We start from the raw sequence: 25432 nt of genomic DNA on the forward strand, positions 1-25432 counted from the left end.
ATCAAGTCCTGCCTATGGGCAGGGATGTCTTTCCCTAGTCAGGCTGCTTAAAGCCCCATCCAACTTGATTTAGAATGCTTCCAGGGATGGGGCATCCACAGCTTCTCTGGACAGTCTGTTCCAGTGCCTTGCCACCCTCATCACAAAAAATTTCTTCCTTATGTCCAATCTAAATCTGCTCATTTTCAGTTTGAAACACTTGCCCCCTCATCCCATCACTACAGATCTTGGTAAGAAGTCTCTCTCTTTCTTAGAAGCTCCCTTTGTATGCCAAAAGGCCTCAATAAGGTCTCCCTGGAGCCTTCTACAGGCTGAACAAGCCCAACTCTCTCAACCTGTCCTCACAGCAGAAGTGTTCCAGCCCTCTGATCATCTTGGTGGCCTCCTCTGAATCCTCTCCAACAGGTCCATGTCTTTCCTGTGCTGAGGGCTCTAGAGCTGGATGCAGGACTCCAGGTGGGGTCTCACCAGAGCAGTGAGACTTGCTGCCCATGCTCCTTTTGATGCAGCCCAAGATATAATTTGCCTTCTGGGCTGCAAATGCACATTGCTGGCTCATGTCCAGCTTTTCATCTACCAGTATTGCCAAGTCCATCTCAGCAGGGCTACTCCCAACCCCTTCATCCCCCAGCCTGTATTGATAGGTGAGATTGTCCCAACCCATGTGCAGGACCTTGCACTTGGCCTCATTGAACTTCATTATGTCCTATACAGGGAGAGGAAATAATGACTGTTGATTTTTTTTTTCTTTTTTTTTTTTTTTAACAGATCTGAATTCAGCAACAGCAAGATGCTTTTGCATGAGCTGTTTCATTTTCAGTTTTGATTTGCTGAAACTTTGACCATTTGCATACTAATACATTTGGATCTTCATAGTCATGAAATGAAGTTGTCTTAGTTGAAAAATTCTGTGAAAGCAAGAATTCAAACATAGAAATGGAAGAGTAAATTTTATTGAATGATGAAAATCTAATGGCATTACAGTTAGTTTCAGCTCTGCTGGAATACTAGTTTTGTGGTTTGTTTTTTTCTGTAGCAGAAAGTGCAACAAATCAATTATTCAGACTGTTAAACAAACTAGTAATTGTTAATTTCTCTTCAAAAACTGCATAGTTGAGCAGTTGTGCAACAAATATATAAACTTCTGCAAAACCCTGAAGAATGACTTGATCTTTTTTGCTTTGAATCTGGTGGCAGAGGAGATCAGCCGCACTGGTCAGATTCTGAGTGCCTTTTCCCTTTTTTCCCACTCTGTAAGAATTAAATGTTTAGTTAATATACTTGACATGACATTTTATATCTGCAGTTATTTTGTACATTGAAGTAGTACAAACTATCAAGAAAGAAAAACTAAAGAGTTAAGTTGCATACTTTTGTTAAATTATACAATTATTATGGGATGCAAACTTGTCTGAACACGATATACTGTTATATAAAATTAAAACAGTCAAGGCATTTATACATAACCAAGATGTTAAGGTCTAGGGATGAAACCACACTCATTTATTGGCCTTGTTGTTGTTTTTAGTTTGTTTTTTTGTTGTTAATCCACAGATTTGGGTTACTTTTTTTTGAAAGGCTTTCTTATACTTCAAAGCAGTAGTCCATAAAATAGTGGGTTTCATGTTATCAAAGATAATGCCACAAGATGTAGTAATACACGAAGGGTTGTCCTGGTCAGCCTGCAAGATTACACGACAGAATAATAAAAGCAGAAAAAACAATCCCTGCAAGGCAGATGAGACACTTGCCCTAAGACAAAACACACACACACACAACACCAGTTTAAAAACGTGAAAAGATGAAAGCATATTAGTCTTGGAGGTGGGAGGAGAAGGTCTGGAGAAAAAAAAAGCAAAAGAATAGGTAGTTTTGCAGTAATTCCTAAGCATACAACAAAGATAATATTTTGTAATTTTTGTACTATTATTCTTTTAGTCCTGTTTATTACAATTAACCACCAGATAAATTTATCCTATTCAAAAATTTATATTTACAGAGAAGAATACTAAACATTAGCAAAGGCATGAATGGGAGGGCAAAACAAACAGCCTGAAGTTGTTAAGTCAGAACAATGGTGTGAGTGACTGAATTTGACAAGAAATTTACTTTAGTTTCAATTAGTGGTAAGAGCGCTCAGCTTGTCTGTAAGGGACTCAACAAGCATATGTATTCATCAACTGCTGCAAGATAATTTTAAGAAAAAAACTGCTCACTTTCAGTAAAGTGACAAGGGGAAAAAGACGAGGAAAAGATGAGGTTACATACAGAACCCCATGTAATGCTAGCCAAAGAATCTGATGTAAGCAGAAAAGACTGTTGCTTCAGAAACCTAATTATGGCTTCACAAAATTATAGTATTCCAACGCAAACAATGTGTTTCAACTTGAAATAGGACAGCTCGCCAAAGACTACACGGCTATCTTAGAAGTTTGCATTATATACAACAGGCTCTTTTTGTAACCTATGCAAAAGGTCACAGTTCAATCAACCAAACAAAAACCCCACCAAAATCAAACAAAAACCCCAAAATGTGTCAAGTCATGCACAAGTACATATCCTTATTCACAAATACTGTCACTCTGGAAAAAAAAAAAAGTCTGAATGTTAAGCAGGATACTAATTATGCAGAAGTTAACTGAAATCACTAATGTGAGTTGCATTAGCAGCCAAGTTAACAACACAGCATATGCACAGTCAGCAAGACACTGATCTTATCACTTGTATTTCAACACAGCTTGTGAATTTCCTATAATGATTTGGCTGGAGACAGAACTCAGATACAGAATTAAAGAAACAATGTGGCAAAAAAAAAAGTGCTATGAAGTCTACATTTAGTCCAGTTACACACTGAAACCAACTTGTTGCTTCAAGTATGTTTGTTGATTAGCACACTCTGAGAAGTTTTGAAGTACAAAACAAGTGGCAGACTTAAAGTTGCAAAGACTGTGCTTTAGTTTTGCTATTTTTTTTTCCCCCCTACAAGTGCTAATTTTTTTTTACCTGGAAAAAATTAGAGCTAATAGATCAGTTCAGAGCACATTACCTCATGATACTCTCAGCTACATCAAGAACAGGTAAACTAACAGAAAAGAACTACCTGGTATTTTGTTAATTCTGCCTGCAGTAGTTTCACTTTGGATCTTTCTTGCTCTAATGCAGCATGAAGTACAGTTACCTAAAAACATACAGAATATGGATTTATAAAATATCCTTTATATCTGTAAATTTATTAAAGTCAAAGTTGATCTCCATTAGTATTGTGTTGGACAGACAAGGTAGTACATGCTGAGTTCCAGAGTGGCTACCATTATCATTGTGCAAGAACTGAGAGTACAAGTAAAATCTTCTTTAATGACTTCTATTTCCCAAGCAACATTTACTGGTTTACCTGTATAATGATAAAGAAAACCTACAAAGTTAGAATCTCATTGACTTTTGGACTCTGCATTAACTTACTCCATAAAACGCTTTATTGATACAGTATTATGCAACACAGCCAAGCTTATTACATCACCCTCAGAAAATAGTACTGTGTTACAGGTAAGAGACTGGACAAGTCAAGGGCTTATAAGAGTCACTGCAGATCAAAAACTAAGCATAGAAGTCTCGCACGCTCTCTCCTGCAGTGAGTTGCCAACTGACATGTCTTAAGTTATTTATAGCTCACTTCTGTTTGTAAACTTGAGATTAGAAATTAAACAAACACACAGAACAAACAATAAACAACCCCCCAAAGCCAAAATCCAAACTAAAAACAAACAAAAAGAAACCAAAACCACACAAACCGCAACACATTAAAAAAGCCCTCATCCAGTAAAGGAGCATCATCTCAAGTACCTTTCTGAGCTTTCTACCTGGGTTTACCAGAGAATGATAATCCTAGGGTGCTATTCAGGGCAAAATTATTTCAAGTGTGCTGAGGTCTGCTGTCTTTCTCAAAACAGTTCTAAGTGAGTTATACTGGAGATTTACATAATCAGTGTTCTCTGACACTCTTAGTTCAGAGCTAAGGATGAAATGTAACATTTTTTGCTTCCAACAAGTTTTGTTTCAGATTCTTCCCTCCTCACCTTTATCACTGCCTCAAATAAACAGCATATTTGAAATAGCTGTGAAAGTTTACATTTAGAAATATTTGCTTACCTGTACAGTTAGTTCATTTTTAATAATTTGAGATTCTTCAACCTGTAGGAGTATTTCTGCTTTGTCTTTCACTACAGAGAAACAAAGATACAGCATGAGGATCCTTCTAGACTTACAGGTCTTCATCTGCAATAGCACTTTGACATCACTTCACTGTTTTGTAACCTCTAAATATTGCTGTCTTCACTAAAAGAACAGTAGATGTTGTAAATCAAAATCGGCTATTAGCTACCAGTGTCATTAGTAATAGCCTGAAAAGATCTGGAGACTAAACCTCACACTTGCACTACTTACCCCACAGATAACCCTATAAACAGCATGGATTTTAGAGATATCCATTGCGAACAAAGTCCATCAGAAAACTGAATATTGGCAATGGATGAAGATTTTGGGATCATAAGTTTTACATACAAGCTCAGTCATAGCTATGGAAACTTCTGTTTACTCAAATATGGAGATCTTAATAGTGATTTGGGTTGGAACAGATGTTAAAGATCATCTAGTTCCAACCTCCCTGCCATGGGCAAGGACAGCTTCCGCTAGACCAGGTTGCTCAAAGCCCCATCCAGCCTGGCCTTGAACACTTCCAGTGATGGTACATCCACAGCTTCTCTGGGCAGCCTGTTCCAGTGCCTCACCATGGTAAAGAACTTCTTCCTTATTTCTAATTTAAATCTACCCTGTTTTGGTTTAAAGCCATTACCCCTTGTCCTATCACTACATGCCCTTGCAAAAATCCCCTTCCAGCTTTCTTGTAGGTCCTCTTTAGATACTGAAAGGCCACAGTAAGGTCTCCCCAGAGCCTGCTCTTCTCCAGGCTGAACAACTCCAGGTCTCTCAGCCTGTCTTCATAGGAGAGGTGTTCCAACCCTCTGATCATTTTCATGGCTCTCCTCTGGTCAGGTCAATGTCATTCTTGTGCTGCGGATCTCAGAGCTGGACATGACACTGCAGATGGGACCTCACCACAACAGAGCAGAGGTGCAAAATCACCTCCCTTGACCTGGTCACGCTGCTTTTGGTGCAGCCCAGGACAAGGTTGGCTTTCTGCGCTGCAAGCGCACATTGCTGGGTAATGTTGAGCTTCTCATGAAACCAACAGATGTCTGAAATATTTAGCTAGTGTATGTGAAATATCTGTGGATAACTTAAAATTCTCAATAAGAAGAAACTAAGCTTTTTCAAGGCTCAAATCTGCCATAAACTTTCTTCTCCCTAAAATACCAAATACTCAGTCTGTAGAAAACCACAAAATTGCTCATTTTATAGTATGTTACTATTCCACAAACAAAGAAAAAACCTTCAGAACTTCACCTCTTTCCTCTCAAGGTGAAAATATTTCATCTTGGCTCAGACGATGACCCAAAGTAATAAAGTTCAAAGTTATATTTTTGCAGTGATCAATCACATTATGAATGGTTGAACTAGCTTAGACATAATTTTTGTAAACATATTAAAAAAAAACAAAAAGACTCTTTTTTAGCTGAAAATTGATTACACAGAAGAAACTACCTTGAAGAGCTAAAATAAGAAACTGAAAAGCAAAGGCAACTTTGTGAGAAAATCAGTGTGGCTAGGATCATAGACTCAACTTCATTAAGCAAGATTAGGAATATTAAAGGATAACTACACATAACAAGTATAAAGATGCCAGGATATTTACATCTATATGAGTGCATTTTTTTTCCACAAACTTTGATAACAATATCTGAATCTTAAAAAACTTTTAATACTGTAATAATGGAAGAAAATTATGATATAGTAGCACATATAATCCTGTGGTTTAGCTATCCCTATTCATTGTGTGGCAAAAGAATTGCTTAGGTGTAGAATGATGTTTCCAAGAGTTCAAAGCACAGCTTGCAAAGATGCAAGCACTGAAAAGTTTCCTCAAGTGTGTCTACACAGACATTATGATGAGATCAGTTCAGAACAGGTAGCTGTAACTAGCAAAAGAAAGACAAACTCCAAGTATCATTCTGCCTAAAACATAACTGAATGGTTTATATTTCAAAGAAACTCAACACACAACTGATTATATAATAACGGGCATGCAGTACTGTGTGGTCCAGCAAATTCAGTAGTTCAATGGAGTCGCTGACAATTAATAGCTTCTTAGCTCTTTATAGATGTCAATGAGTCAAATTATTTTTTAAAAAGGTGGTTTAAAAGTTCCTCCCATGTTTTAAAAAGAACATTCAAACTCTTACTTACTTTCACCTTCTTGCATCATCTTCAGAAGCTGTGCATTTCTTGCTTTTACTTCTTTATACTTTGCCTGTATTAGAGATTGAATTATTACATGTACTGAAAAAGTATCTATAAACTAAGCATGACGTAAAGTCAGACTTGGCTTAAAATGATCACTTCTGCAGATCATCTAATCATAGATTCATTTATGTTGGAAAAGTCCTTTAAGATCATGTATGTTTTCATTAAACCATAGCCAAATTAAGGAATACACAACAGGAGAAGCAGATTAATAACTGAGAGTTGAGGGGAAAAAAAAGGCAAGCACAAAGTTTAGAGCAAGTTAAAGTAACAAAGTTATGTCAATGCATTTATAGTGCAGGAACAACCATTCACGTCTGCCATTCTGATGCCTGTTCCATCAAGGGCTTTGTGGTTTCTCCCCTGAAAAATTACAATTATAATGCACTTTCTAGATACCAAGATAATATAAATAGTTTGCCAAATTACTTGGCAAGTAGGACAAGACCCCACTGCTCTACGGATTATTTTATTCAACAGTTATTGTTATTACATTAGTTTCTTTCCTTTTCAAATCTTTACTACTCAAGAACCTATTTTTGCTGTTTTTTCCAATCTATCTGATATCACCACACTTTCGTCATCTTTTAGTCTTTTCCTTAATTGGCCAGCAGTGTCAATTCTAGCCATGTATCTTAGCTGTAAACTTATTTTTCCTGTCACAAGTCTCTTCATACAGTTTGCTCTTATAGGCGTTTGAAAATGTTTAATGTTACACACATGAAAAAATCCCAACAATATATAGTTCTTGAATACAGAAAAGATGAGTAGGATTAAAACAAACAAACAAACAAACAGGCTGGAAAAGACCCAAGAAAATCCAACTTTCTGCTCAAAGCAGAGCTAATTTCCAAGGCAGATCAGATTGCTCAAGAATCTTGCCTAGTCTTAGATTACATATTTATTTTTTTGACCACGAAAACAGCAATACTAGAAAACAAGCAGTGACTGATATGCTAAATATGATGTTTATTTATGGATGCTTTGTCTTCATTATTTGGATTATTTTTAGATGCTTAACTTACCAAAAAAGACCACTTCATGTGGCACTGAAGAAATAGTTTGCTCTGTGAATATGTAATCTGTGACCAATCTAAAGCATCTCTACAGATTGCTCACATTTTAATAAACACTTTGTTTCAAATGTATAGTAATGTTCAATTTTGTCTACTACTTGAAGGTATTATCAGCTACCTACCTCCCACTGAGTTATTATATGTTTCAGTTCCTCAATTTCTGCATCTTTCTTTTCAAGCTCAAGCTTTAGTTGTTCTGTTTTTCCATCTTTCAAAACACTCTCCTGTAAGCAAGAAAACAAATTCTGAAAAATTTAGTCATGTGAACCCAATTCTTGGGAAAGGCAATGTATATGTTAGAGGGTTTTTTTTAATCAAAACTAAAGAGGTGTATGTGAATAGATACCAAAAGGATAAGAAACTCAGTAATAAATATTGCCATTTTCTGCAGAGCAAAAATTACTTCAATCACAAGTGTTTCATGTTAAAAAAATAAATAATTTAAATACCTCTTGAGATAGATAAATGTATTACAGTGTTGTGTCTTTTTAATTCTTTATCATGCTTTTAATTTGTGCTTTCTACTCAGGTGCTCCCTTCCGATCATTGAACAAGCTTCATTAGGCAAACTTCACTTCAGAATGTCTGCTGTTCTACATGCCTGGTTGTGTTCATGAGATGTGCAGTTATCTGTTTCACCGCCATCAGTGACATGGACTCTCCTTTTCTCTCTTTCAAGTGCTCTGTGAACATCACCTTCCAGCCTGTTGAAAAATCCTCCATCATGCAATGAAGACTGGGAAGAGTTCAGGTCCTGTCAAAAAAATAAATTCAGTAACATGTCTTCCTTTACATGTAAGGTAATATTGAGCTAGAAAACAACATGTTTAAAAAAAATGGCTTAAGTTATGGAAAAGCATCACATCTAGATATTGTTTTATGTTGTACATCCTGATAATACTGTGACTTCCACCTACAGAATATGGTACCAATTGAAGAGCCTAGAAATTAATCAACAGTTAACATTAGCCGATGGTGAGATTACACAAAAGCATGAAGTTGAAATTTAATAGTTTTGCACTATGACTACACTAATTTATGTTTTATTTCACTGTTAATTATTCTTCCTTCTAGGAGTTTTAATATTTGGGGACTGCATAGTAGCATTGCACTACTTTCTTATATAATTTGCTTCTCTTTTTTTGTACTAAGATTTTTATTTCTTAACATGCTTTTAAATTTGCAAGTTGCATCAGAGACTATCTGAAAACTAAAGAAGCAAGAGGTAGTTCTAAGAAAACCAATGCTGAGTTCTCAGTATACAAGAACTGTGGACATACATGTCTATTAAATCGGCACCTCTAAAAATTTTCCAAATGGAAGTCAGTTTTAGAACGAATGCATAATTGATTGTCACTACAGAAAGTGCCTAAATAATTACCTTCTAAACAGAAAAGTTTTGTTTGTTTTGGTTTTTTTTGTTTTTAAATTAAAGCAGTTTGAATAAGACTTACCTCATGTTTTTTAGCACGGTTATCTGAAAAGAACAGAAAAAATATGATGTCAGTAAATTACTCAAATATTGTACAGTCAGCTACTGCAACGACAGAAAAATGTATGTGTGGAAATCTACTGGACTTCAACATGAACTCTCCTCTCGAAGTCACAATTAAAAAAAAGTCATTTCTAACACATCAGAAGCCAAGATTATAAACTTGCATCTTCACCCAGATCTTTCAGACTACCTAATCAAAAGCAGCATCCCATATTTGTTTGCTTCAGTGAAAGTGGAAGGCAATGTCTTTTGTAAAGACACTTAAAGCATTTGTTGGTTTGTTTCTTTTTAAGTCTGTTTAGGCTTTTATAGCACAAATCTCACTGTATACCTGAATGCCTTCCATGACTTCCAGATTGCTCTGCTTTCAATCTCTTTCCTCTATTCTGATTATTTGGAAATAATATGTTTCATAAATTGTGTAGATTTAGATAAAAATATCCATAAAAGAGAACCTTAGAAAACAAATTGCTTTCTTCCTAACATCTACCTTAATTTCTTCACTAAAATTCAGAATCTTTGCACTGCAGACACAGATGAAGGAATTTTAAACATAAATAATGCATATAATGAGTATATGTATTTCAATATTTACTCATCTTAATAAAAGTATCATGAAGGAAGGCAAACAATGACTTGCTGTTACCTAGGAAACACAGAAACTCAGTTGCCTAAGGAGTGCAAACATAGTAAAACAAAAAAAATCCATTTAGATTAAAAAAAAAAAGTCACATTAAGAGTGTTTGAGTCCACCACCCACCCCAAGGATACCACACGGAATTATGTCTTCCTGAAACTCTTCTTTTTTCCCTGCTAATCTAACTAGCCCGTTATTACATAATAAACACTTAAGCTTTTAGACTTAGTAGGACACACTAACTGCCACTCTTGTAGTGTTTGTTTAAACACGGTATTAATGAACAGAGACAGAAGAGCATTTTGCTGTTAGCACACACACTATGAAAATTCAGAATAGAACAGCTCATATGGTATGATAAGGCATACCTATATTACTGTCTGACTGAAAGTCTTTCAGAGACACAGTGAGAGGTTTGTCTTTTCCTTGCTGGTTCTTTTTCTTATTCACAGTCTTTGACTGAGATGAAGTATTTTCAACATTTTCACATTCCTAGAAGAATAAAGTCCCACTGGTATAATTTTCTTCAATACCCAAATATTTTTTCCTGAAGCTTTACAAAGAAAAGAAAAAAGGTGATAATATACTAAAGGAGGTTTTAGCCTGAACAGTAATTTGCAGGCTTCAGGATGGTTTAAAGAGTGCAAGACGTATCAACAACTAAGCATCAATTCTGTTCTGTGAAGCAGAGCATTGCTCTTCACTAAGCAGCGAATGAACTATAATATAAGCCTAATATCTCCTCAATCACCTACATCAAATTGTACCCAGAAACTCATAAACTGAGAATATATGGCAGTCAAGTGCAGGAAAGCAAAGTGCTATGCAATGAGGGTTAGTATTTTCTTTACAAAACAGAGGTCTACTGTGCCTTCTTTTTATTCTCAAAATATGCTTACTCATTCAGTAGAAGTCAAAGAGCTATTAGTGTGCAGCAATGCTCTACCAAATGACCTTACTCCTGTCGAAATCCGACAGCCTGGTACACGATAGCCCTCTGAACCAAAGTCCCACCTCCCCACACATCTACATGAACATTCTCTGCAAATGATTGATGTCCCAATTGTTAAAAATAATCCTAAATACTAATTCATTGCATATTCTAATAAATATTTTAAATACTCTAAATGTTAAATCATCTTGAGGAAAAAAATGTTATATAGGAAGTAATGATGGAAATTGAGTGCTTTTCTTTCCATAGAAACATGGTTTGTTCAGTGTACTCATGTATTATGTATTTTGAATATACAGTATATACTTTAAATTATTCAGAGGCAATTCTCAAAAAGTCTAAAAAAGATGCTATGTCACTATGCCTGAAGATTGTCTTCCTTTTAAAAAAAAACTTACAGTAAGTTAAAAATTTATAGTACTCTCCTCAAAAAAATGAAGTATTGTACAGAGATATTTGCACAAAAGCACACATGAAATTTTTATTTCTTTATGAGGCATAATTACATTTAAGTTTAAAAATGTTCAGAACATTTCATTGGCTCCTGATCTATTTTAAATAAGAAGCAACTTCCTGTTAGAAATAAAAATTTCATCTTAGCATACTTTTTCAGAACAATTCTTCAGTGTACCATAAGAATCACTCAGAAAACAGCTGCCTGACCAGCTAAGAAAGTGTACACACTTCAAGGCCTAAGGACAAGTCAGTGCTTCGATTCTCTTACTCTTCACGTATGTTGGATTCTTTTCTGAGGAAGGTCAGGATCTCTTGTACTCCAAAAATTTCAATGCATTTACATGCCAAAAAAATGAAAAATTAAAACTATTTTTCTGCCTCTACAGGCCAATTAAAAAAAAGCACCAAAACACGTAATATTATAAATAGATTATTTCCTATTCGTTATTTCTCTGAACCCTTAAGCATCTGAACAGTGTAAGCAAACAATTTACATGAAGAAAATTTTACTTCTAGGAGGTTTTTGCCCTTTTTTAAATTCAAACCTCAAACTTGTACAGCTTTTACATTAGGATGAATCCTGCAAATACCTTTTTGTACTCTTCATATTCCAGTTTGCTTAGCAGCAATGCTTTTTCAAGATCAGCTTCAAACATTTCAGAGGTCAGCTGAAGAAACAGAATTCACATACTTCATGTGATTAGGTTGTTCAAAAAAAAAAAAAAGAAAAGCAGACAAAACTAAGACCACACTAAAATTTCAGCTTCAGTACATGTATCACTACAATTGCCAAAAAGCTAAGTTGCACTGATGTGACACATGGGATTATTAACAGCTAATATAGTTTTTTGTACCTTAAGTAATAAAATATCTTACTTCAGGAAACTTTGTGATGGATGTAAGCATACAGTAAATCAAGCACATCTTTATGTAATACAGTTACCATCTTGTTTACAGGAGATTTCTTTAATTTTATTTTTAGTCTGAAAAATGAAAACCAGAGGATGTTGAAGGATGAAAATGGTCACTGTAGACTACCACCACCCATACATTGCATAGAAAAGAATAGGTTAAGAGCACTTCCATTTTTTTTCTTCAACAGAGAGCTTCCAGATGTTTTCTCTGTCATTTCTGAGAAAAGGAAGTATGTAAGTCTTCTTGGAAGATGCAGAGAAAATTTGAAGCTTTCTATGTGTGAGCTATTCATAACTAGGAACAATACAACAGGAATAAAGGATGGGATCTCTTTTTTTTTCTCTGTTATAGGCAAATAGGTGAGTGCAGACAAGTCCAGCTCCTGCTGCACAGAATGTCAAAGGATTTAATTGAGAAGACCAGTACCAGCAACAGTTCAATTGAGCCAAAATAAGAGATTTACCTAGAGAATATATATGCTATAGTCAGATCAGACAGTACATAATGTAAATGTATGAACAGTGAATAACCTAAGTTACTGTTTACAGCAAAGTTAAACAAAATTAAGTTGTTCTGAAACTCTGTTCCTTTGAGGTCTAGTGTCTTAAGGAATCACTACAACCTCCCGCATAATGTGCTGCCAAATGCAAACCTTATACTTAATCATAGCTCTCTCCTTTCATGCCCTTAAATGAAATACTGATTAGTAAAAATAATTATGTAACCATCATTTTCTTGTTCTTTGAATTTCAAATTGAGGTTCTTTTCATTCATTCCGGAACAAACTGCAATAGCTGTTAGAGTGAATAATGACTTAAGTGGTCTGAATGTACTTTGCTCAAGCTGAGCCGTGTGATGTACACTACCTTTTTTGTCTATAGGAACTACACATTCTGAAAAAAACCTTGCAAGTTCTCATATGCCTTACATACGCCTAAACGTGATTATATGGTGTAAATGCACACACATTCTTCCTAATTGTTCAGCAATTCATATGATCAGTCTCACACAAGAGAAAACCAAAGAGCAACTTCGAGTTCTCACCACAGTAAACCAGCCCTATTTGAGCGGTTATTTGAAACGCACCAAAATAGCGCTTTCAGCACAAATTGCTACACGACTGGACACAGACTTGGCTGTACTGTCATCCCTAGATCTGTGTTTGGTTTATTGTTCAACCTTAGCATCATCTGGCAGCACTGTGCCTCACTGGCAAGGTTTTCGTGGTGAGTGGGTGGAGAGACGCCACGGAACCCCCGAATGGCAGAACACAGTAATTGCTCTAGAGTTATGTTTAAAATAAAAGAATCCCAAGGTAACTTCACAGACTATATGTCAATGAGATTGAAATTAATAAGAATTGTTTACAACTTAGGTTTTTTTGTCTGGCTATTTTACCATCCAGCAAATAGACCATAAAATTATTTTTTACCTGAAATAGTTACTTCATACCACATAGAATAAAAAAATCCTGACCTGTAAGTAGTGAACAAAGGAAATCTGTACCTTTAAAAGATAATTCTGAATTTAATTAGCTCTGGAAATTTTCAAGAGGATTACTAGGTCATTACTCCACTGCTAGGACAACCATCTAGAAGCCTGCAAAGTTAAGAACTTGTCTATACTCCGTTTAAAGAGGCACCTATACCAAAGCCTAAGCAACATACAAAGTAATCAAGGATAGAATCCAAATGTCTGTCTTTTGTCAATATGGCTTTCTGTATCATGTCTTAATGAGAACAAGAAGCAGTTCAATACCATCTTTTTTGGTGAGACCTAAGTAGAAAATTTATCTGCAAAAACACCTTAACTCGAGTTGGTGTCACTTATTAGCAATTTGTCTTGAAAAAGTTTGTGCAAAGTTACTCCAAAGTGCATCTTCAAGTGTGAGACAGCCAAAACTACCATCCACAGTAAATGGGTGCATAGCAGATAATTATTTTACTTAAAGGGAATTTAGAAAAAAAGCGTGCCAAAATATTTCTTTAAGCACCATCTGAAAAAATGCACTAAAACTACTTCTTTCTTTGTCCATCTATGATATTTTGGCCTAAAATAGTTGAAGTACTGCAAACAATTCAGAAAATTCATATAACACCATGTCATTACAAAGACAGCAAACTATTGTATTTGTTCAAGGTGAAGATTGTTTTACTGGTTTGGATTAAGTGCATTTTGCTGTGTAAATTCTGTTTGTGGTAGCTTTGGTGAAAATACTACACAAGTAGTCGGCTTTATCTTCAAGTATTCTTCAAGTGTTAATGAACCCTACTAACAATATTATTCCCAAAAAGATGTTCTAACATTAAAAACCAGAGGTTCTTACGCTATAGGACTACCCTAGTGTGCTGAAGGACAGTCAGCACTCAGAGTTCAAGTGTTCTTTGATACCTAGAAATGAACTAGTTATTTCATGCCTAACAGAACTTGCCAAGCCTGGTTTACTATGGAACTGTACTGTATATCCATATATTGCTCCACCAAAACATCCCCAGCTTTGCTCCCATCACAGCATTTCACCATCCTTCCATGGTAGTACTTGTTATCCAAATGATATAAATTTCTCTTAACCATACTACAGTATTCACAGTCCAGCTATGAGGTGTGCCAACAGCAGCTTGTGCTGACTCTATATCTAACAAAGGACAGGAACTGAATTTCCACTGAAACCTTTCCTTCTATGGGGCAGTATTTTGTTCCTTCTTTTTCAGCCATCTCTGTTTATCCATGAAGCTTAACTTTATGGAGTAACATATTTCAGGAAAGCCAAAGACAGTAAATACAGTAAGCAGTACTTGCTCATCTCTTTGTCTCCACTCCTGCCAGTTTTCTTCCTGAGAGTCCTTCTGCATTACAGTGTGCAGTTTTTGTTCATTCTGAGATAGGCAGCCTCCATATGAGGATTTCTGAGGAATCTTTTTAAAAGCAAGGTTTCTGAGCTGAAAAACAGTTATTGTTAACGTTAATGACAATGTTGACAAGTATACAGGAACAGTTTTAATGGACTAAGAAAGGCATTCGGATACATATGCAAATAGACATGCATGTGCTTTACCTTATTCTGTTGTTTGGGATATGTTTTTGTTTAATCATTTACAGTACACACAATAATGTAAAATGATGGAAAACTGTAAACCAGAAACACCACAGCCACATAACAATAAAACAATGAAAAAAAAAAACCACACATGATGCCAGCTGAAAACACTTTCAACAAATCTTAATAAATAAATGTGTCTGACAGATTTCATGCTAGATCAGATATTACAGTGTGCTCACACCTGACCCAAATTAAATACAATGCCAAAGAAATGGTGCTATACACAGATTTGACATCAGCAAACAGACACACTAGATGTTCAGATAGAAAAACGTGGACAGCCCTTACAGTTTGTCAACAATCTAAAGGTGTTCACATCTTAAGAAGCTGCAATAAGAATTATTTTTAATCATTCCACCATATGGATACAACAGTACCACCTTAAAAATACCTTACATAATTATAAAATTTGATAGTGAACAAATAATCTGCAAATTTGGCAGCTCAAACACATTTGTTGCTCAGTCTGATTAATCAGACATTAACAGTCTGATCCTTACTTAGAGTGAAAATAAAGGCATCAATACAATCTACTACCAACTTAAGAGACAGGAATTTCCTTAACATAAAGGATCCTGGAAGGGAGAAAGAAGCTACTATCAGATGAAAGATGAAACAAACAGAAACAAAGTACACAACCAGTGTTCTCTTTAATGTGTGTTTATCGAGCATCATGACCCCTTCTTAAAATGACAGCTCACTTTAGCTTAAAGTTACTTAATATCAGGCAATAACGCAGATCCTTCAGAATTGTTTTCCTCTCTCTCCAAACTGCCTTCTGCGTCGCTACTGTCTCTCCTGTCCACACCAGCACTGCAACCCCTGCTTCCTTCTCCAGATTACAGTGCTGGCAAAAATACTCGTGCAGACCATTCTGATTTGTAATTTCAGTGGAGTACAGACACTGACATCATACATGCTGGGCTGCTGCAAATGAGTCATCCCTTACTTGCCTCTCTGCCATCACAACTATAATTTCCATGCAAATGAATTTCTGTAAAGTAGTGCATATACGTACACACAATTATTTTGATGACATCAAAACTTTTGATGGTTTTAAGGCAGGCATCAAGAAATAACAGGGTATGCCTGCTCAAAACTTAATTTACAATATAAAAAGAACAGAATCAAAGCTGAAAAAACCCAGCATTACTGCAACTACTAAAATTTCAAACATTTTAATAGATGCTAAAAGAAAAAAAAAGATGGGTTTTGGGGTTTTGTGTGTTTCACATACTAAATTTGATAAGAGATGCACAGGCACAGTTTCAGGCAGAAAGATTATCTCAGATCAGTTGTCAAACACAGCAATCTAAAATTCCACTTCCCAGAACCTTGGAACAATTCTTTCAGTCTAACTTCTTAATTTCCATTTCATCTGAGGTTTAAGAATCCCAGTGTCAGAAAGTCACCACTGTTCTTCATCCTGCCGTCCAGTTCACAGGAAAAAAAAAGGCTCTGGATTTAATAGATTAAGGGTCTGGAGTAATGCATAAATCTAAAAATTACAATTTAGGAAACTATATTTTAAAGTTAAGACAAAGCAAGTAGGTCTAACCATCTCTTAAAAAGAAAAAAAGCCTTGAAAGCACCTCTGAATTTTAATGTGCTGGCTATCCGAGCAGGCAACTAGAGCTGACTACCTATGAACTTCTGAGAACAAGATGATTCCTATAAATGACTGGCAAAAAATAAAACCTAGCAATTTATTGTCATTAAAAATTTTCAACTTCTATAGTAGGGAGCACCCTACTTTTATATAAAGAATTCTTAATAAAGCGAAGAACAAAAAAAAGGCAATCTCTGACTAGGTAGCATTTGTTTCATCAAAACAAAACAAAACAATGATTCGACAGGAACAACAAAAATTATTTACCAGATAACACCTTTACCCAATACCGAAAATATAATCTCTTTACCTCATTGGCCTCACTCTGTTGCTGTTCTTTCTTTTTTCTCCTTTTATTTCTTTTTTTCTCATTTGCAGATGATCTTCTTCCTGAAGCCTGAGATTTATTGGCACCTCGACCACTTCTTCCTTTTCCAGGCTCTGAATCAGAATCACTTTCAACTTGTAGTAAAGCGAAGCGAGACGCAGTAGTGGGAACCGAGCTGATTACAGTAGATGCCATTGCCACATCTGAAATTCTACTGAGCTGGCTTCTTTTTAGTTATTAGGTTTCCTAGGAAAGTAGCACAGAAATAGTAATGAAAACAGTGGTAGACCAAATAATCAATAATTCACCTCTCTTAGATAAAAGATTAGTATTAAAAAAAAAAACACCACCACAAACGCAAACTCAGTAATATTTCTGTATAGTTTTACTAAGTTGTATTATCTTAAGTATTCAGACAAGAACTACCAAAGGAAAGAATAATCTATAAAACAAGCATTATTTTACGCTAATACAATTGTTCCTGAGAGATTAGGTTTGATGGAAAAAACTAATAGAAGGCTCTGAAAGAAGATGGCCTTCATGATCTGCAGGGGAAAAAGGAAAGAAAGAATAAGAAATATACAGGAATAGTATAGGGCTCCAAAACTGTTTCAGATGCCATCCTCACAAATGCATGGTTTCAGACAAGTAGATATTATGCATATGCAGGCTTCAGTTTTGGGTAAGCAGCCGTATTTCCTATTTTACAAGTGGTATCATTTCATTCCCAAGACACTGGAGATTCAACAATAAGTGTTCTGCTCAGGAAGTCAAACCCAGCACTGTGGCTCTTCCTGTTCTCAAACATTAGGCTCACCTGTTCCCACAGCACAACACAGAGGATGTGCTGGGGGGAGGCAGAAATGGGAAACACACAACTTCCATTGCCCCCTGTAGCTAGAACTGATGTGTATATCCCCATGAAATCACTCCAAAGTACAAATAATTTATCTAGTGTAAAAGTTAAATTTCTGCATAAGAATATGTGGCTAATTTCAGTGTGTCCGTGCAAAGTTTAGTGAATTAAGAGAGGATTGAAAGTGAAGTTATTCCATTGGTGATTATGAATTTCAGGGAAGACATCTAGCTATGTTGATATACTGTGACAGAGAGGTGTAGTGAAACAATACATACTTTTTGAAACTGCTGTTTGAACGAAATCCTTACAGTTTGGCAAATGTGAACAGAAGTTGAATGTCTGCCTAGATGTTCTACAAACATGTTGCCTGTTAAATACTATTACAGAAGAGCATGAGGATCTACAGAAATTGAGAAATCTACAGATTTTTATAATTAAATTCCAGACTTTCTCAAGGACAAACCTGTACACGTGCTCCAAAGACGCTCAGACACATCAACATGAAACAATGCTATGGTAAATGGTCACCATTGTGACCATTACCCAAAAGAATTATTAAAAAGGAGTATTACATTTTGTTTCTCAGAGGTGAAAGAGAATGAGCAAGTAAGCCATCACTGTCCTTCAAGTTTACCAAAGACAAAGGTTACAGTGAACAACATTCTTCTCATACAAAAGTTACCCTACTGTGTTTCTCTCAAAAAAGGAAAATGAAGCTGATCCTATGAAGCTGGCTGTATCCTGAGAATAAAACAAACTGGACATCAAATTGTGAATCTACTTGATGCTGATGTTCGGACTCTAATTAGACCACAAAAATGGATCTAAAAATACTCACATTAGTCACATCTAAAACACCGTAAGTAATTAGGACTTGTTAACTTCTTTAAATGATTAAATAACAGGGTAAGTTTGGATTTTCCTGGGTTTGTGATATGTTTTTAAATGTTTTTTAATACTTAGTAACTATAGTTGCTCTACTTAGGAGCTTAGTTACAGCAGAGAGATGTTGTGCTCTTACTGCCTGAACATGCAGTAAGTTGAAATCTGAAACTCAGAGGACAGATTAATCTTCAGAGAAAAACAGCACCAAAGGTAAGTGCGCACTCGCGCTATAACATGAACTTAAAAACTAGATGGTGTTCTTGGCACTACACCAGATTACACCACTGGAAGTTTGTAAACTCTCTACAGTATTTGGCTTTTGAAAAAACTAGTGCAGGATGACTCTAATCAGTCAAAAGCTTGGAATTTCTAGTCTCTATCTACTTACTGTGATGTATTTGGGTTTTTATACACCCAATTTCATAACACAGTCTTTATTAAATTGTCAGCTGTTGATGATGACAAATACTCCTTTTACCCATACAATTTTAAAACATTTCATGTTTCAAGCTCCAGTGGTAGCAGCTAGACTCTTTGGCAATAGAGTTGAAGAGAAAATGGTGTCAAGGGACAATTAGTAGCTCCTCTAGAACAGAGATAAAGATGAAAAGAGGTTGGACTCAGCCATTACAGCTAAATCTCTACAATGTTATGAAATATGGCTGCAAACTCCCCTCTATCTTTTCAACAAATACAACAAAAATACAACAGGTATACTTTTGCTGACTACAGTTGGCAAGCAATAAAGTGCCCAACTGACAAGCTATTAAGCAAGTACTACCCACCCACAGAATTCTGCTGTTGTAATTCACTGAAATATTTCAATAACAAGATGAAATTTATTTACAGAAGTTTATTCCTGAATTACATTTGTTTTGACAAAACAGAAAAATGGATCGTAATGGGCTTGTAGAGAAAACTGCAAACACATGAGATTATTATTTTTCCAGTTAAGTCTAGAAGAGCTGTTAACATTGCTAACTCAGTTAGTAGGACATTTCACTATAGCTATTTATATTACAGCAGGATCTCATTATCCCACTTCTGCAACACTTAAAAAGACGGATGCCGTGATTCACTAAGGCCTACCACCATGTCATGCTTCACATTTTAATGCCACATCTACAATTCTGACAGACAAATTTTACCAAGTACCTAATATTTCTTTTCCAAGATTCGACTCCCCTCCCCATAGGAAACCAATGGGCTGATCTCAAAAGCTTTCAGCAAAGCATAAATGCTTGTCACTCCTTTTAGAAGATTTTTTCCCCCTTTAATAGAATTATAATTTGTGTTGTTCTTTATATTATAGATATGATCAGCCTTATAAAATTAAAGCATTAACATGCTTGAGTCTATGCTCAAAGAGGCTTTTTGATGATACACAAAAAAGCATTCAAATACCACAGAGTGTTATGTAATTCCACAGATCAAACTAGGATCTGAAAAATCAATTCAATGTTTACAGTGGCTGCAAGAGCTTGGCAGTCTGCAAAATGTTAGATATGCATAACAGTCAGTTGGCCAAAGCCCATCTAAACACAAGACAATTCCTTTCCTTATGATATGGAGTACAGTGAAAATCTCCAAGAGGAGCAAAAGAAAGCAGAGTGTGCTTGTGACATCTACACAACTCATTAATATATCAAACCTGCAAGTTAAAAAAAGCCCACCAAACGAACATCAATACTTGAAGCTGTTTCCATGTGTCATGCATTAGTCTCCTGAAAAGACTTTCTCTAATATACCCAGCCCTTCGTTTTTCTGCTGATGAAAAGATCACTGACTAGATGACCTTTCGAGGTCCCTTCCAATCCCTAACATTTTGTGATAATGAATTCGAAGCTGCAACATCACTATGGTATCAACACACAGGTGGCGGTAACAAATGAGCCTGTTTCAAAACTTTCTGCTTTGCAAATCACTAGCAGACAGAGTTCAACTGTCTCTGCAATCTGTTTCAAACTATAAAGTTCATGAGAAGAGCTCCTGCAGCCAAAATGACATATTATTCAGACTATCAACAACATAAGATAAGCACGATAGACCATACAATTTCCAGACAACACAAAAGCATTTGTTACAGCTCACAAGTAGTATTATTTTTCGGTCCTCTACTCATTCTTTGGTCATACCCTTCTATAAATCATGTCAGCCTACATGAACAGATTATTTTGGAATTTGATTGGTCCCATTTATGAAACATGTACTCTAGCGTGTCTGATACAGTGATTTGTAAACACAAAATGCTTACTCTGCCTTAAGTTCCTGCTAAACAATGAGACATACTTAGAAAGTTGAATTGTGATGTGACTGAAGAGAAATGGTATCTTTTTAACTTCAGTTCCCTGAAGTGTAGTAAGTGTATTTTGAACCATAAGATCTGCCTGTGCCCTGAAGAGCTTCAATCTCATTTTAAACATGATGTAACACAGACTGCAGTAATAAAAGTAACACACTCATCTGGTATTACCAGAACTTGAAATCTCTTTTGTATCAGCTATATACATTTACCCACATGTCGCAGGTGAAATAGCTTTTGAAACACTTGAGTTTTAAAAGCCCTACTGTAAACTGCCCAAATACGTATACTAAGAAGAGTTTAGCGTGCATCCACAAGCTTGTTTTGTTTGAGCATCAGCAGCTCCCTGTCCTGTGTGCAGTTCTGCACACGTGGATGGTCAACCATTGAACCCACAAGTGTTCACACACGTCTAAGAAGTGAGCGGTACCCACATCAGAACCTCCAGTCTGATGCCAGCAGTACATCTTTAAGCATCTGTGAAATAACCATGTAGCTTCAAATACTATTTCAAGGAAAACATCCAGAGGAGCCCAAAAATATAACTCATTTCCTACCTAGTAACTCTCATCATCAAATAAACCACTAATAAAGTTACAAATGTTAGAAAACTTTTTAAATAGTTTATTGTCATGCTAGAGCTTCTTCCCACCTACAATCTATTTGTTCTTATCACTAAAATACATGTTTATGATAAACTACAATCAATATATGTTCTTTGCAAACACCTGAAGTATTGACTGATTCAGTACTTGCTTGTAAAACTGAAATAACACTAAGATACACATTTACAAATAAAGGAACATGTCAACTCCTTTCTGGAACTGATCAACCTTCACACCTTCTGCAAGTTACAAAATGATCTTTGCCTGTTTACACATTTACCACAGCAAGCTCAGTCTGTTTTTCCTTACCAGTGAACATACAGGAAGTTTTGCACAGGAGGTCCTCCCACTTGGACAAGCTCTCACCATCTAAATTGCTTTTAGTTTATGCAATCTGATCAAAAGCTACAAAACTGCATTAAACTGCTCCAAACCATTAAAATTATTTAAAGTCACCAGCTTGTCAATGAGTTTCACAAGTAACTTTACAGCCAAAAAAAAAACCAAAACCCAAACCAACCCACCACCCTGGTTCAGAAATCTGCTTGAGATCTGCAGCACTGGCATACAGGGCAGCAATAAAACCAGGACAGGTAAGGGGCCTTGCACAGTTGGAAAGGGGAATATGATGCATTTACTGCTGTGCTTTGGAAGAAAAAAAATCATCAATGGTCTTGAGGAAGAATGCTTTTTAAAACATTTTTTAAACTCGGGATTAAAAGGTAAAAGCAACCAGGCAAGTCTGACTTCAGTTTGAGCACAAAATGCTGATTGACAGTGTGACCACCTTGCTTTTCTTCCCGTGATTCCCACCTCTTCCCTCACCTCCAAAAAAAGTTAAAGGACATGAGCTAAGTTTTAAAGTTCTAAAGTTAGGAACTCTATCTAACAAACTTTTAAACTCCACACTCAATTTACTGTGTGTGACTAAGGCAATAAAAAATACTAGCATTCCCAGATACCAATACATATATCAGTATCCTTTAAACACTAATACATATTAGTAACCTTACATGACCAACCAACCAGTGATAAGTAAACACTATGTCCCAATTACGTTCTGGCTTCTAATTGCTATCAGCATTTTGGCTGCAGCGGAGTTTTCTGAACGCCTCTCTTGTTAACACGGCGCAGAGGCAGCGAGCCCGCCCTGTGCCACGGCTTCGGGGAGAAGCGCCCGCACTCCTGCGGCCGGCAGACGCGCGCCCCGTCCCGCGCACGGCCGCGCAGTCTGGTACGTTCCCGCGCGGGAGCGGGCGGCGGCTCCGCGCACGCGCCAGCGGCGCGGGGGAGGAGGCGCGAAGTTACCGCGGGACAGCCCGGCCCCGCGCCCTGCCCGTCGCGGCCAGATGACGGGCGCCCACCCCCGCCCGCCAACCGCCCCGACACCGGCACCGGCACCCGCCATCACAATGGCTCCCGCGGCGCCCGGTGAGGCCCACTCGGAAGGGGCCGCTGGGAGGCTGACGCCCACACTTCCCCTGCCGCCACAGGCCCGCGGGCAGCGCAGGGCACGGCACGGCACGGCACGGCACGGCACGGCAAGGGGAAGCAAGCGGGCAGCGGCGGGCGCCCCCCACGGGAAACTCACTCCGGTCGCGGCGGCAGGGGGAGCAGAGCAGCCGCGCCGCTGCCCCGGGGCGGGCGGTTGCACCGGCGGCTGGGCCGTGGGCGGGGCGGGCGCTGTCGCCGCAGCCGCAGCGTCTCTGTCCCTCGCCCGCTGGTTGGCTGGGCCGCGTCAGGGCGGTGTTAGTGACGGCGCCCGGCAGCGCCGGCCCGTACGGACTCCCGCCGGGGTCAAACGGCGGCAGGACGCGGGGCGGCAGCGCGGCAGGGCTCGAGCCGCCTCCCGTCAGCCCAGTGCTGCGGGCCTTGCGAAGCGGGGAGTGGGACCGGGGGGCCGGCAGGTTGGGACTTGAGGGACACGACAAGAAAGACAGTGACAGAGAAACCGAATACGGGCCCCTTTGGTCCCCGCAAGCGCAGATGTGCATTTTTTGAAGTGATGCCCTGCGAGTAGTTTTTGTTACAAAATATCGTCAGGTTCATTGGAAGCCCTACACAGAGTAACCTGATCAGTATACTGACCCTGAACATCAGAACTGACCAGCTATTTATTGCCATGCAATGAAACCGGGTTCAAGCTGGAACCTTTGAATCTGTCAGGTTGAGAATTGCTTTGCCAAGATAAAAAATGCCTCACCACACACACATAGCTGGAGTTTCCATAGGTGTTAAAAATCTCACCTTTAAGCTACTACGAATGAAACTTCGCTATCGAATGCAGCCAATCACAACAGAATTCAGGTCACAAGTAAAGTTAGTTTACATTCACAGTCACTAGCGAGACAATAGAACAGATTATGGACATGGCTTTTTTTGTAGTTGGTTTCAGAAGGACACAGCAGGAGGAAACAGTTGTTGATAAGTGAAATAATGGCATAGTGCACCACTGCAACTTAGCTCCATTTTGTTTATACCCCCATATTGCACATGAGCTAAATGTCACTGAGGGCCGTAAATGTCAGTGAATAACATCGAGGTAAAACAAAGAGAGCGATAATAAAAGCCTATCAGAGAGAGTATTATTTTTAATAAGCAGACATAACAGAAGCTACATACTGTCTGAAAGAGATAAAGTAATTTTATTTGTGAGCTCTATCAGAGTTACAGAAATGACAAGATAAATCACTGTTCTCTTTTCCCTAGACTACTCCCTTACTGGCCTCTCCCGTTGCTTTGCTCATGTTATGTCCTTCTCACGGTCTACAATCCCCAGGTTCCAGTATAAGTTGGGGAATGACCTGTTAGAGAGCAGCGTAGGGGAAAAGGACCTGGGGATCCTGGTGGACAGAAGGATGACTATGAGCCAGCACTGTGCCCTTGTGGCCAAGGAGGCCAATGGCATCCTGGGGTGTATTAGAAGAGGGGTGGTTAGTAGGTCGAGAGAGGTTCTCCTTCCCCCTACTCCGCCCTGGTGAGACCCCATCTGGAATATTGTGTCCCGTTCTGGGCCCCTCAGTTCAAGAAGGACAGGGAACTGCTGGAGAGAGTCCGGCATAGGGCAACAGAGATGATGGAGTGGAGCATCTCTCTTATGAGGAAAGGCTGAGGGAGCTGGGTCTCTTTTAGCTTGGAGGAGACTGAGGGGTGACCTCATTAATGTTTATAAATATATAAATGGTGAGTGTCACGAGGACGGAGCCAGGCTCTTCTCGGTGACAACCAATGATAGGTCAAGGGGCAATGGGTACAAAATCGAACACAAGAGGTTCCACTTAAATTTGAGAAGAAACTTCTTGATGGTGAGGGTGACAGAGCACTGGAACAGGCTGCCCAGGGAGGTTGTAGAGTCTCCTACTCTGGAAGCATTCAAGACCTGTCTGGACGCCTTCCTGTGTAACCTCATCTAGGTGTTCCTGCTCCAGCAGGGGGATTGGACTAGATGATCTTTTGAGGTCCCTTCCAATCCCTAACATTCTGTGATTCTGTGAATTCTCCCACTTTTCCAAAGATCACAAACGCATCTGATGTATTAATCTACCTTTGCATTAGGTGACATGGTAGTTGTGTCTCGAAGCACACGGAATCTAACCTTTTAACAACTACTTCATCTGCACTGTCACAGCTACAGAAAACTCCAGAGCACCAGCTGACATCTACTAGTGATTTATTTCTACTTTCCTGCATTTTCTCTTGCATATTTTGCATGCATAAAGAACAGGTTTTCCATGTGTGGAAACTTCAAAATAAGAGGAATTCTTGTTTATAAATTTATGGAGTATTATGAAGTATA

General features: G+C 37.8%; 1 protein-coding gene across 3 annotated transcripts; it reads right to left on the reverse strand.

Annotated features, from left to right (window-relative positions):
* Positions 1 to 931: 931 nt before the first annotated feature.
* On the reverse strand, positions 932 to 23325 carry GKAP1 (G kinase anchoring protein 1). Of its 3 annotated transcripts, XM_065860520.2 has the most exons (13): positions 23228 to 23325; positions 16968 to 17231; positions 14744 to 14887; positions 11624 to 11701; positions 9994 to 10117; positions 9584 to 9634; positions 8948 to 8970; positions 8095 to 8247; positions 7616 to 7717; positions 6361 to 6424; positions 4147 to 4217; positions 3101 to 3178; positions 932 to 1251 (listed from the first exon to the last, which is right to left on the reverse strand). In XM_065860520.2, the coding sequence occupies exons 2-13, from the start codon at positions 17178 to 17180 to the stop codon at positions 1204 to 1206; spliced, it is 1149 nt and encodes a 382-aa protein (XP_065716592.1). In that variant the 5' UTR covers positions 17181 to 17231; positions 23228 to 23325; the 3' UTR covers positions 932 to 1203. The 3 variants fall into 3 exon arrangements, with proteins under 3 accessions (XP_065716592.1, XP_065716595.1, XP_065716594.1); XM_065860523.2 differs by lacking the exon at positions 14744 to 14887; XM_065860522.2 differs by lacking the exon at positions 9584 to 9634.
* Between the last annotated feature and the right edge of the window lie 2107 nt (positions 23326 to 25432).

This window comes from Patagioenas fasciata, chromosome Z (assembly GCF_037038585.1).
Source record: "Patagioenas fasciata isolate bPatFas1 chromosome Z, bPatFas1.hap1, whole genome shotgun sequence".
Taxonomy (NCBI): Eukaryota; Metazoa; Chordata; class Aves; order Columbiformes; family Columbidae; genus Patagioenas; species Patagioenas fasciata.

Excerpts from the sequence above, each read along its gene's own strand:
- GKAP1 (XM_065860520.2), bottom strand. The coding sequence starts at position 17,180 with ATGGCATCTACTGTAATCAGCTCGGTTCCCACTACTGCGTCTCGCTTC. Across the intron at positions 14,888-16,967 it reads AACAGAGTGAGGCCAATGAG|CTCAGAAACCTTGCTTTTAA; the intron begins GTAAAGAGATTA and ends ACTGTTTTTCAG. Across the intron at positions 8,248-8,947 it reads ACCGTGCTAAAAAACATGAG|GACCTGAACTCTTCCCAGTC; the intron begins GTAAGTCTTATT and ends TTTTTTTGACAG.